This window comes from Triticum urartu, chromosome 5 (assembly GCF_003073215.2).
Source record: "Triticum urartu cultivar G1812 chromosome 5, Tu2.1, whole genome shotgun sequence".
In the NCBI taxonomy this organism is placed as follows: domain Eukaryota; kingdom Viridiplantae; phylum Streptophyta; class Magnoliopsida; order Poales; family Poaceae; genus Triticum; species Triticum urartu.
In genome coordinates, this window is record NC_053026.1 from 486,615,500 (window position 1) to 486,628,946 (window position 13,447).

The following is a 13,447-nucleotide window of genomic DNA, read 5'->3' on the forward strand; positions in this document are numbered from 1 at the left end:
ATACTAACCCTAAGAGGGCTTTTGGTCTGCCACCACAAACCGATGACCCAACGCCACACCTTGCCAAATCGCACTGTGGTTAATCTATGCACACCTTCCCCAAGAAAGGTGACTCCTAGGCGATCTTCCTGCCTTCTAGCGGCGTTGTCGTCGGTCTGCCTCATCTTTCGTGTCCTTAGGGCCATGGAGGCGTAGTGGACCCCAACTCTTGCTGGGAGGGGGGAGGGGCACCTGGTCCCTTTTAGGTATTTTTTAGGTTGGTTAGGGTTTGTGTCCATCTCAAGAAGGCGATGCGGTAGTTGTTCCTGAAGATATAATAAGATCCTACCCGCATGGCCCCCGTCCCGGCGGTGCGTCTAGTGTTGTGGGAGGGCTTGTGGAGGTGTGTCTCCGGTGGAATCGTGGAATTCAGTCGGTGTTGTCTTTGATGGATCCGGTCTTCGTTCGTCTATGTTGGTGTGACTACAGGTTGGATCCTTCCGATCTACACTTTTTTTCATCAGCGACAGTTGCTATTTTGGTTCGCTAGTCCTGCCGAGCCTTAGTACGATGACTACCCGACTGTCTATTATAAAAGGTTTGCCCAGCTCCGGTAAGGGAGGGGTGATAATGGCGGGCATCTTTAGCTCACTCAAGTGATTATAATCGTCGCTAGGTGGTCTACGGATTTAAATGTAATTTCTATTATTTTTTATGAATAGTTGGGAAGTTTTTCCTTCCAAAAATGAAAAGTTGCACCTTCAGTGGGCAGTGAGGTCAATGAAGAAGTACATTCAGATGAGCTAGTTGCACCTTCACTGAGGCAGGACGTGGGCAGTGAGGTGAACCAGTTTCTGCAGGGACCAGGGCAGAGTCAGTGAGTGACAGAGTATCCACACTGACATTCTCTTTTCCTGCCAACAGAAAGGCCCCTGCCACCCCCCCGCGCATGCACGCAATTCCACTACCTGATGCTTTTTCTGATGCAGGTGCCGCTGCTCCTAAACTAACCGTGATCAGATTCACCACCCACACCTCACCAACCCGTCCAAGCAGAGCAGAGCAGTCACCCCTCACCAACACACACACAAAAGATCAAAACTTTCTCCCCATCTCTCGTTTCGTTCGTGCATATCATATCTCATCTCATCTCATCTCTCTTCCCCCGAAACAAGGGGAGCACACAGCGTCCAGCTAACAGCCCCTCGGCTCCCGCTCTCTATCCATCTATAAATGCGACGTCCCGAACCAACCTCCAGGATCCTGATCTCCAACGGAATAGAAAGTTGAGATTTTCCCGGTTCAGAATTAGAGCCTACAACAGGAAGGTGCGCGTGCGTGCCGGTGGTGATCATGAAGCCGCGCGGGCTTCCGGCGGCGGCGGCCGGTGTGCCGGCGAGGCTCCGGCCGCACCTCCCGCGCGTCACCGCCTTCCTCATCGTCTTCTCCGTCGGCTACTCGCTAGGGATCGTCTCGTCGTCCGCCCGCCCGTCCACGCCCAAGCCGTCGCAGACCGTCATACGGCCCCACGCTGCGCACCTCACCGCGGCCTCCGTCGGAGTCACGGCCTCGTCGAACGGCACGGGCGCGGGCGCGGCCTACCCGCGCTCGCCGCCGCATGACCTGTTCAGGTTCGGGGACAAGTGCGGGGAGGCGGTGCCGGCCGAGGACGTGGTGAAGACGCTTCTTGACAAGCTGTTCGACGGCGAGAGCCCGTACGCGAGCTTCCCGCCGGAGCACACCGCGAAGCTGCTGCACCCGGCGGCGGCGCGGCCGCGCGGGTGGGGGTCGACGGGGGCGGTGTTCGCGGACCTCATCGAGGAGGTGCGCCCCGACGTGATCGTGGAGCTGGGCGCGTTCCTGGGCGCCTCGGCGCTGCACATGGCGGCCGTGGCCAGGAACCTGTCGCTGTCCCCGGCCATCCTCTGCGTGGACGACTTCCGCGGCTGGCCGGCGTTCCGCGGCCGCTTCCGCCGCGACGTCCCGCAGCAGCGCCACGGCGACGCGCTGCTGCTGCCGCAGTTCATGGCCAACGTGCTGGCGGCGGGGCCCGAGGCCGCGAAGGCGGTGCTGCCGCTGCCCTTCTCGACGGCGTCCACGCTCGGGGCGCTGTGCCGATGGGGCGTGTACGCGGACCTCATCGAGGTGGACGCGGGCCACGACTTCCACTCGGCGTGGGCGGACATCAACCTGGCCTGGGCCGTGCTGCGCCCCGGCGGCGTCATGTTCGGCCACGACTACTTCACGGCCGCCGACGACCGCGGCGTCCGGCGCGCCGTGACGCTGTTCGCCAGGGTGAAGGGCCTCACCGTCCGGCCCCACGGCCAGCACTGGATCCTCTCCCCGAAGCCGCGCGGCGACGGCCGGTGACGCGCGCGTGCTCTCGGTCGGTCTCTCCGGTGTGCGTGCTCGTGCTTGTCGCCGTCACCGGCGGGGCCTGCCACGCACTCCCGCGAGGCATCCAGCGGAACGGAAACCCACCATACGTGTCCACGTCCCAGAGCAGAGCAGGACGAAAAGCTTACGTACGCGCCTTGTCCCCGGTCTCTGAACTTGCGATCGAGGTGTTCGTTCGTCTGGGCCGCCATTTTTCTTTTCTCCACCAAAAAACACATTCTTCTTATCTTACACGAGAGATCAACAAACACGATTGTGCACGCACGTCCATTGTACATCAAAGGTAGATGAAAGGCTGTTGTCATGTTTGGTAACATATTACTTATCGATCAAGATGAGATTGACTACTCCTATTTATCTTCTGGTAAAGAAAAAGCAGCAGGGGTCTTTGCGGTGATGGTGATAGATAAGTTCTGTACGTAGTGGAGGATGATGTGGTTCGCGCACCGTCCGGAGCGAGGAAGCTTTAGCTAGAGCTAGAAGAAGGTGACGGTGCGACCGAAAGCGCTGAGGACGACGTACGTACTGGATGCTCAGCGTGCGAATGGCAATGGCTGGGAAAGCGAGAGAGTAGTGGCGAAACTGGTTAGGTGGTTCGTTAATAAATTTGCGTGTTGGTTCAATCATCATCTTCGAGTGATTTACAAGTCAATCTCTCCTGTGACCGGCCGAGCCCACGGAGTAGAGAGCTTTGCTACACTCATGGGCATTTTTATACGGATTCCAATCTACATGGAGAGGTGGCATCAGTTAATTGGAAATTGGAGGGGGCCACAGCTAAAATCAGGGTCACGGAGGGCATTACGGGATCAGTTTGTCTAATTCACATCTAGATGTTTTTTAAGCATGTCACGTCTAAACTTTCTCCTCCCTGATTTTAGCTGTGGTGTCACGGAGGGCATTACGGGATTACGTGTCCTCCCCTAATAAACTTTCTCCTCCCTGATTTTAGCTGTGGCCCTCTCCAATTTCCAATTAACTGATGCCACCTCTCCATGTAGATTGGAATCCGTATAAAATGAGCAAAGCTCGTAGAGTACGTACGTACGGGTGGACGTGGATGTGGATGGTCTTAGCTAGACTTCTTCACACGTACGCCTGGATGGATCTCACATAGTTAATCTGCTGGAGGGATGAAGGTTCTTTGGACTTTTCTATCTGAGAGTCCGTGGAGGAGACGCACCACGCGCGCTGAACCTCACGCAACAAAGTCAGGAACTACGGACTGAACTCCATTTGATACTTTCGTTTTTGCTTGGCTGTTCCGCAGCAGCCGTGACCGCCCGAATATGTCTGTATTACACCGGCGTACCCGTGATATACGACTCAGTCAGTACATACGTTGCTGTATCTTTTGATGCAGCTGTTGTTACTGTGCGCCTTCTTAGCGAGAGCATAAACATAGCTTTACCGAAGCGGAGTCATGGCCGATTCATGTCTCACAACCATATACGGTCTCATCAGATTAGAGTGTCCCACCAACGTATGGGTCTTGTGGGTTACACTACTAGAAGGCGTTACCACGTGACACATGTGGTAAGCAATCCAAATTACTAGAAGACTTTCTCGGACATTGATAAAAAACAAGTGATACGGTGTGCGGGTGGTGTCACGTATTTTATGTTCAAGAGTTATGTAAAAAGCTGTCAACCAACGCCGTGAGTGGCCAGTAAGGGCATGATCAACGGTGGCATCACCTTGGTGATGCCCCGGCCCATCCACATAAGAAGTTGAGGCCGCTGGTTAGTTTTGCATCTACCCAATGCATCCATGGCTTCGTGACGTCGTCATGAGCGACAACCATGTGCGAGGTAGAGAGCTCCCTGTCTCTCCTTGTCTGCTCCCTGTATCTTCCTTTTCTCATATCTCTGTTGCCTTTTCATCTCTCTCCTCACTTTATCAATCGAGAAAGCCGCCTCTTCTACAAGCATCCGTCCCATCTACAAGGCACCCGCTGAGCTGCCAGAATGGCGTCCGAGCCGAGCTGGCCTGCGGGGCAGCAGGGCTGGGGCTACCCATTGGACACGCTCTAACACTAACCTCAAAAGGTTTAGACAAGGTTTCAAGCTTACAGGACCACACAGGTCCAATGGAAACAAAAGGGATCACTCTCCTGGAATTAAATTGCCTAAAGATCTAGCCTCGGCTATCACCCATGTCTTGGCCTCCTCCTTGATTATTGTCACCACTTTCGTTGGCCGAGATTCCTTGTCGCGAAAGCCTCGAGCATTTCTCTCGTTCCTGATTTCCCAGCAGACAAGCATTTGCAAGGAGATTCTCGCCTTTCTAGAATAGCCAGGTCGTGGCAGACCACCATTGCTTGACCGTCTGTATATCTGTTATGTGGCTGCTAGAAGAAGGGCGTGAGAGGGCCGGCCGGAGGCCTTTTGCCCATGGCCGCGCAAGATGGAAGGGATTTCCTTCTTAATTCTTACTTGATTAGATTAATACATCTCCTCCCCTTATACAGAGAGGTTTACTTAACCCTAAGCAAGCGACCCTTATCTCTAATTAATCCTAAGATTAATGGACTATACCACCAGCCCAGGCCCATTAGGCCCATTACGTACTCTAACACTACACCCCACCTGGACATGCAGCTTGTCCTCGAGCTGCAACCTAACCAACTTATAACCATGACTCGACGCAACACAGACCTAACACCTAAAAACAAGCCTTTTACATCTCGACTTGTTTTATTACTTCAACTTGAAATGGACTGGGACGCTTTATTTTGGACCCTGAACATAAAGTGGACACCATCCGCATGTCGGACGTGCACGTGTACAACCACCTGGATCCACGGACACCATCTAGACAAAAGGAGTGTATGTGTATGGCCATCCGGAAGTGGTCGCAAGAGCGACCAACAGAGGCGCCCTCACGCCGGCCGGCGGCGGAATGCAATGGTGCTATGCGGTGCGCTCCTGTCGGTGACACCATGCCTTTTCCCCGCCAGACGACAGTTGGTCTTCACCGCACAGAGAAGAGTGGAGGGCTTTCGATGGAGAATGGCGAGGAGGGGTGCGTCCCCCAACCGCCGATGTCGCGGACTTTGAAGTTGCTCTCCATGGGGAAAGCAGTATGCCCAAGATCCCCGACGCAACGGACAAGATCGAGGTCCTTTGCAGAGCAAAGCGCAACTGGGAGGAGCGACAGCTGCAGACCACACATCTCCCGCGCACGCCGACGCGCTAGGAGGCCGCTCGCAGCAGCATGCAGCCTCACCGCCGCCGACATGTGGCGGGTAGCAATCCAAGCCAGAAGTGGTGACGTCGACGGCGGGAACTTGATCTGCTGGATGGGGACGCCCTGGGACGGCGGCGGCGCTGATGGGAACGAGGTCGTCGCAGTCCCGTCGTAGGCATCCCATACTGGTACGATATGACCGGCGCCGTGGTCACGTCCAAGGGTGGCGGCGGCAGGGGTAACTGCTGTTGGTCTGGCGGCGGAGGTGGTGGCTGTTGGGGATGTGGCTGGGGCGCATGGGGCCCGACGAGGAAGGTCCTGATGCCCGCCACAGCCTGCCGTAATTCCAGGATTGCGGCTGTCATCTGCTCTGGGGTGAGGACGAGGACGGACGACGCCAGGGGTGCAATCGCCCCTGAGGACGCCAACACGCCCAATGCCGGCGCGCCTGCTGTGTGGGGCAGCAACGCTGATGAAGACGCTGGTGGCGGCGGATAGGTGTGCGGCGGCGGCGGGTGGAAAGAACTCGGTGGAGGGCTGGACATGATCGAATCCGGGAACTTGATGGAGTGTTAGAGTATGTAATGAGTTTAATGGGCCTGGGCTGGCGGTATAGTCCGTTAGTCTCAGGATTAATTAGAGATAAGGGTCACTTGCTTAGAGGTTAAGTAAACCTTTCTATATAAGGAGAGAAGATGTATCAATCTAATCAAGCAAGAATTAAGAAGTAAATCCTTTCCGTCTTGCCCGGCCGTAGGCAAAAGACCCCTGACCGGCCCTCTCGCGCCTTCCTTCTAGCAGCCACGTAACAATAACACTTCATAAGTGCGTCGCAGACTGCATCCCCAAGCCAATCATAAATCACGTTCCAGACTCTGATGATATAGCGGCATTTGAAGAGCCGCGCAATCACTCTCCAATATCACAGGCTCATAATTATCAACCTTTTTTTGAGCCAATTATAATTATGAATCAGTATGTCTGGCGACTACATGCCTCCCTAAATGGGCAGGCCCAGTACAGGAACGAGCGCCTTGCTCGGTGCTTTCTATGGCGCGCGTTCTTTTCTGCCACGCATCCACTACACGTGCATGTCCCATTCTGAAGTTTGTTCTTGTTTTCTTATCACTCTATTTATATTTCTGAAATATTTACTATATGAAAAAAAATAGTTTCCTGTGTTTTCAAAATGTTACTACACATTAAAAATGACCATGAAATGTCAAAATTTGTTCACACAATAAAAAAATTACACACCATTCAGAAGAAAAGGTTTGTAACGATTAAAAAATGTTCATACCTACGGAAAATATTATTCATGACGCTTTTAGGAAATTTCCATGTAATTTAAAATTTTATTCACGCACTTTTAAAAAAAATTCATACCTTACCAGTCAAAAAATGTTTATTACATTTATAAAATTTTAGCACATTTAGAAAAATGTTCATGACTAACTTTATTTTAGTTTTTGATGTAAAAACGTTACGAAATACTCCCTCCGTTTGTTTTTACAAGATGTTTCAGACAGGTTGCTTTGTACTGTTTTAAACAATGTCTGAATGTCTAGAACGTCTTATAAAAATGAACAGACATAGTACAAAACAAATGCTTGTATCATTTCAAAGATTGTTCATAATACACAAAAATGTCAATATGTTTAAAATATCATGAAAAAAGTAAAAAAAATGTTCAAACATGTATTCATAAAATATTCCATGTGTATTATGAAATAAGTCAAAGTTTATTTGAAAATATTTAGCAAAATAAGTTTAGCTGGTACTTCAAAATTTGTTGATGTGTATATAAAAATTAATGTTCATACCTTAAAAATGGTTCATCAAAATATATAAGTTTCTTTGCGCAATTTTGCAATTTTTTAATAATATACTATAAAAATAATATTCCTACACAAAAACTCTGTGAGCTAAAAATGTCATGAATTTGAAAATCAAAACTAAGAAAAATAAATAAATAATTGGAAAGGAAAACGGAAGGAAAAAACAGCAAGCCGTAAACAAAGATATGTCGACGTGTATTTAAAAATGTTCATACTTTTATAAAAGATGTTCTTGAAAATATAAAACTTCATTTTGCATAATATTGGAAAACATGTTCATGACATATGGAAAAACGTTTCTACATAAAACATAAAACCGAAAGAAAGAAAAACACAGAAAAAAATTCCTTTTCAGAACTTCTACAAAGGTCATAGTGTATTTTCTAAGTTAGTCATCATGCATTTTAGAAAAGTGTTTCATCACATATTTACAAAATGGTCACCATGTAGTTTACAAACATTCATTGTGCATTTCAAAATATGTTCTTTGCGAATTAAAAAATGTTCATCAGTCATGTTTCAGACCGTTTCGACTGGTACTTTAAGAAAATCCTTATTATTATAAAATATGCATCGTGTTTAAATAAACATTTGCGAGCACTTTTTATTTAGATAGATACTTTTCTAAATATGGACCACTTTTCAAAACCTTTATTTATGTGAACAATAAAAATGCATGAAAACTTGATGAGTATATGTGGCAATCTTGAAGAGAAAATTATCTACCTTGCAAAGGTATCTTGGCGGGATCAAATATATGATGAGATTGCCAGACATTGTGATCATCCTTGATCAGCAAAAAGAGTATATAGCTCTTCGGGAATTATCCAAATATGTTTTCTAGAACATTTCTAAAAATAGATAAGTGATACAAAAAGAATGTGAAAAAATAGAAAAGAACTCTGCGCTAACCTAGCTTTTTTAGGGCTGAAAGCTGCTTTATTCAAAATCGACAATCATAGGAATACAAATAATATATGGGGTTCTTGTGAGCCAAAGATGGCGTCCAGGCTAAACTAGTAGCAACTTTAGCGAGCATATGCGCTTCATGATTAAATCTGCGGTTCTCGTGGACTAGCTCCGAGAATGTGAACATCTACATTTTCGTCTTGATCTCCTCCACAACCACTTTGCTTGTGCCTGAGAGTAGCAACACAATTGGTTGCAATCTGGACCTTCTGAAGATTTAAATTGAGCGCCAAAGACAGACCTTTGCTACATGCCATGGCTTCAAGCATCTCTGGTTTAGTTAGATCATCAATCACCACAGCTAAAGCACCGAGGAGAAGTCCAGTGTAATCACGGCATACCACAACAATTGCTCCTCTAGCATGTTGACGAGCTAGCGTCGCGTCAACATTCACCTGTGCCCAACCAGCTTGTGGTGCCATCCACTTCTTCTTGCGCTGCATGATCAGATCCCGCCTAGGCGGGTGCATTAACTTTTGCTTCACCGGAACAAGCACCAAGTCAGAAATATAATTGTTGATGAAACACATGGTTGAATGCAGCGATTGATATTGTTGTTCGTGTATGCCTTTTTTCGAACCCACCATATTAACCAGTGTTACTCTGGCTTTGATGAACTGTTCTTCACTGGCAAGTTCAACCAACCAAAGACGAGCATCATCAATTTTGATTGTTACCATAAGCCAGACTAGCTCCTCATCCACCATGCCTTGAACACACTTTGCCATGTGACAATCTATAAGGGCGTGTTTCCAACTGTCCACAGCCCCATTGCAGATCACACATACATTTGTTTCTGAGCGCCTAGCTTGTACTCCATCGGTTCCAAATTACTCGTCATGGTTGGACGAGTAATTTGGAACGGACCACGACGAGTAATTTGGAATGGAGGGAGTACACTGGAACGAGCGCGCCTTGCGCTGCTGGACTTGGCCCATAGTGGGGCGCTTATATGTTGATGAACCATGTAAAACCTCATCCCCATGGCCTGCCAATAAAGAAAATCAAACATATAACCGAAATCAGTGTTAATGGGCACCTTTGCAAAGGTCACTTCCACCTTCTCAGGTGTTGACAAGGAAACATTGCATGTTCGTCAATTGTCACAACATGAGAGTTTTTCCTTTTTTTTGTAGATTCCTTTTTTTCAAAATGTTTTATCTCTGGAACCATGCGTACAATTTATGAACCATTTTCATGGTTGGATTCCTCGCGTCGAGATCTTTGAAACTAGATCTCAAGGTAATAGGTTACGACAAACCTTTTTCATGAAAAAACCAGAAATAAAAAACAAAGAATGCCCAAAAATACAAAACCAAAAAATTTGAAACCCGAATGCATGGTTGTGTTCTTTTTCCTTTTCTCGAGAAGTACAATTATATTAAATTGTGCTTCTCGTGAAAGGACATGTTGTGTTTCTCGCGGAAGCACAACTGTGTACTTTTCCCTTTTCTGGAAGCACAACCGTGCTTCTCGCAAAAAGCGCTCCTTCCCCGAAAAAATTCGGCAAAACCTAGGAAAAATCAGTCAAAAACCATAAAGGGGGATCCTCCACCAATTTTTTAAAATAAAATAAAACCACATAAACCAGAAAATGCATGCAGCAAAAAACAAAATCCCTAAGGTTGAACAACTTGGCACGTTCCAGAGGCGAGAATAGTTACCGCTGCGATTGCGTCCAAAGGGGTGCCCGTTAGCTAGCTGCTCCCACATAAAAGCCAAGCCCACACAAGGTGTTCACCAAGCCAACCGACTGCATTGTCCTTGTAATTTGTAAAACATGCTCATATCATTTAAAAAAATTGTTCATCACATTTAAAAATTTGTTTGTGCAATTCTTTACAAAATGTTTGTACCATTCAAGAAAATATTTCACATATATTCAAAAAATGTTCAACGTGTGTACAAGAAATGTACAAGTGTATTTATTTTAAATTTAATGTGTATTTGAAAAGTGTTCATCATATATTTAAAAAAATATCCAAGGTGTATATAAAAAATGTTTGACATGTACTAAAGAATTCACCAAGTATTTGAAAAATGTACAACATATATCAGAAAAAATTTCACCATGTATAAGAAAAAAGTGCAATGCATGAAAAATGTTCAACTTTTATTTGAGAAAATGTGCATCATGTATTAAAAAGTGTTCAAGGTATATCTAAAAACTATTTCACATGTACTAAAAAAATTCAACATGTACTTAAAAAATGTTTAACAAATACTCCCTTCGTCCCATAATGTAAGACGTTTTTTGACACCACACTAGTGTCAAAAAAACATCCTATATTAAGGGACGCAGGGAGTATTTTTTTCAAATATTTATTTAAAAAATATTAAACTTGTACCAAAAATAAATCAGCGTGTATATGTAAAATGTACAAGCTGTATTAGGAAACTCCACATGTAATTAACAATGAAAAAAAATTAAAAGCAGAAAAAAATAACAAAAACTGAAATAAAACCAATATAAAAATGTACTGAAAAAGTCCAAAAGAAACCGTTAAAAACTGGTAGAAAAACAAAAAAAAACGCTTTCCAAAATTAGTTCACACGGATGGACAGAACCTTTCCAAAAACTGTGCGATTGGGCCGGGCCACCAAGGGAAACCCTTTGTAGGCGAGATAGAACATTTGTGACCTTTGATAAACATTTGTATATGAATGATCCGCTTAAATGAAATTTTATATAAATATTTTTTTAAACGCAATACAGTTATACAGGCACAGACGTACACACATATACTCATTTTCATGAACACATTTACATACACCATGAGCACCTTGAGAGAATAAGCCGGCGGTGATGAAGTCACGACATGCACTTCGTTATTGATGGAAATGTCACCTTTCACTGATAAGTATATAAATGCTTGCACCCTGAAAATAACCTGAAGGTGGACACATATACACATTAGCGTGTACATAGATACGTTATGCGCTACGACGTCAACTTATCAGGATCGGTCTGTGAGAAACGTCGTACCCTAGCTTCGGGCGACTCCTGCGTGTTATATAGCTAGGGGCGCGACACCCTGAATTGCCTACAAGTAGTTAAGATTACAATCTCTAGTCTTCTGGTACAAGGAAAGGAGGCCGGCTAAGCCGGGTGACACCCTTTCTTAATCACAACTTAGTCAAGTTGAGATTATGCTTAAATTTCTCAAGACTTCTTGTGGGTAATGCTTTTGTAAATCCATGTGCAACCTCATCTCGTGAGTGCACAAAACAAATCTTCAATTGCTTATTAGCTACCTTTTCTCGAACAAAGTGAAAGTCTATCTCAATGTATTTTGTCCTGGCATGAAAAACTGGATTAACAGATAGATAAGTAGCACCAAGGTTATCACACCATAGACATGGGATTCGAGTGTGCTTCACGCCAAGCTCTTTCAACATGGACTGAACCCATATAACCTCTGCTGTGGCATTGGCTAGTGCTTTATGTTGGGGACACACATAACAGGTAGGCCCACGAAGGATCGAAATATCATAAAGCATGAGGTCCACACATCATGTGGGTCTAGATAAATCTCATACAAACATACTCTCCACTTGGACATATCGACAAACTGTCCACTCGGAAGACAGTCAACCACTCGATTGTATGCCTCACTTGGATGACAGTTTATGGCTCATTCGGATATGCGAAGATCAACAGTCGACAAGGCAGTCGAAGCATCATATGACATTATGACATCAATGCCCCACTTTATAACATAGGAGGTAAGGGGGTGGCGCACTCTATATAAGTCACCCCCACCACTAGACTTTGGACAGGACCTCATTCTTCTCCTCCTAGCTCTCTCTCTCTCTCGTCACTAGTCTTAGGACTTAGCTCAGGCATGGGGATCCGTTCCCCTCTCTCCACACACATTGTAATCTCCGGATACATACTCAGATAAAACAAAGCCTCTCCAGAGCACGAGACATAGGGTTGTTATCTCCACCGTGAGAGGACCGAACTCGCTAAAACCACCGTGTCACCCATTTGCATCTCGATAGATCATGCTCCTTTACCCTATCCTTTTTTATTGTCGGAATCGTTCCAACGACAGTTGACGCCCACCGTGGGGCATGGTGCCTATCGAGCCATGATGCATATGGTTATTTTTCAACCACCGGCGGCAGACCGATTCCCGCTGAAGGAAACAGGCATCAATCCAATCACTTACAGGAAACCGGCTGCACCTCTGCGCACGGCCATCGGCGCTGTCCGCCCTGTCGTCATCTCCAACATCGGTACAGCCGAGTGCGTGCACGACCACCGGTGCCGTCCGCCCTGTCGTCGTCTCCAACCTCAGTAAAGCGAGTGCTTGCGCGACCACCAACATTGTCCGTGTCGTCGTCGTCTCCGGCCTCCGCACAACCGATTGCACCTCGTATGCGATGTCATCGTTGAGCCTCCACGCGTGGCCGCCGGCTCCATCAGCCTCGTCGTCGTCACGCACGAGCGTCGGCGTCGTCCGCTTCATTGTCATCTTCAACCTTGTCGTTGAGCCCCCATGCCCGGCTGCCGACTCCGCCTCGTGTTCTCGGCCTCCACGGTGGTTAACAAACCGCTATGACAGTCGGACAGGGATGTTTTGGTCCAGCAATCACTTGGTCGCCTCGTGCTTCGTCGTTGCTCAGCTGGATACGTGCCACTCGGACGCCTCGCACATCGTCATTCCATGGCACGCATCTTCATCACTTGGCCGCCCCATGCATCGTCACTCCGTAGAATGCGTCTTCATCACTCGGCCGCCCCATGTGTCGTCACTCCGTGAGATGTGTCTTCATCACTCGGACGCCCCGTGTGTCGCCACTCCGCGGGATGCGTCTTCATCACTCGGACGCCCCGTGTGTCGCCACTCCGCGGGCTGTGTCTACTTCACTCGGACGCCCCGCGTATAGCCACTTCACGGGACGCATCTACTTCACTCTGACGCCCCGCGCATCGTCACTCTGCGGGACGCGTCTACTTTACTCGAACGCCCCGCACATATTCACTCCGCGGGACGTGTCTACTTCACTCAAACGCCCCGCACATCTTCACTCCGCGAGACGTGTCTACTTCACTCGGATGCCTCGGG

General features: G+C 47.4%; 1 protein-coding gene across 1 annotated transcript; it reads left to right on the plus strand.

Moving 5' to 3' along the window:
* Positions 1-1,054: 1,054 nt before the first annotated feature.
* On the plus strand, positions 1,055-2,729 carry LOC125510051. The gene has a single exon (XM_048675138.1). The coding sequence runs from the start codon at positions 1,333-1,335 to the stop codon at positions 2,347-2,349; it is 1,017 nt and encodes a 338-aa protein (XP_048531095.1). The 5' UTR covers positions 1,055-1,332; the 3' UTR covers positions 2,350-2,729.
* The last annotated feature ends 10,718 nt before the right edge of the window (positions 2,730-13,447 follow it).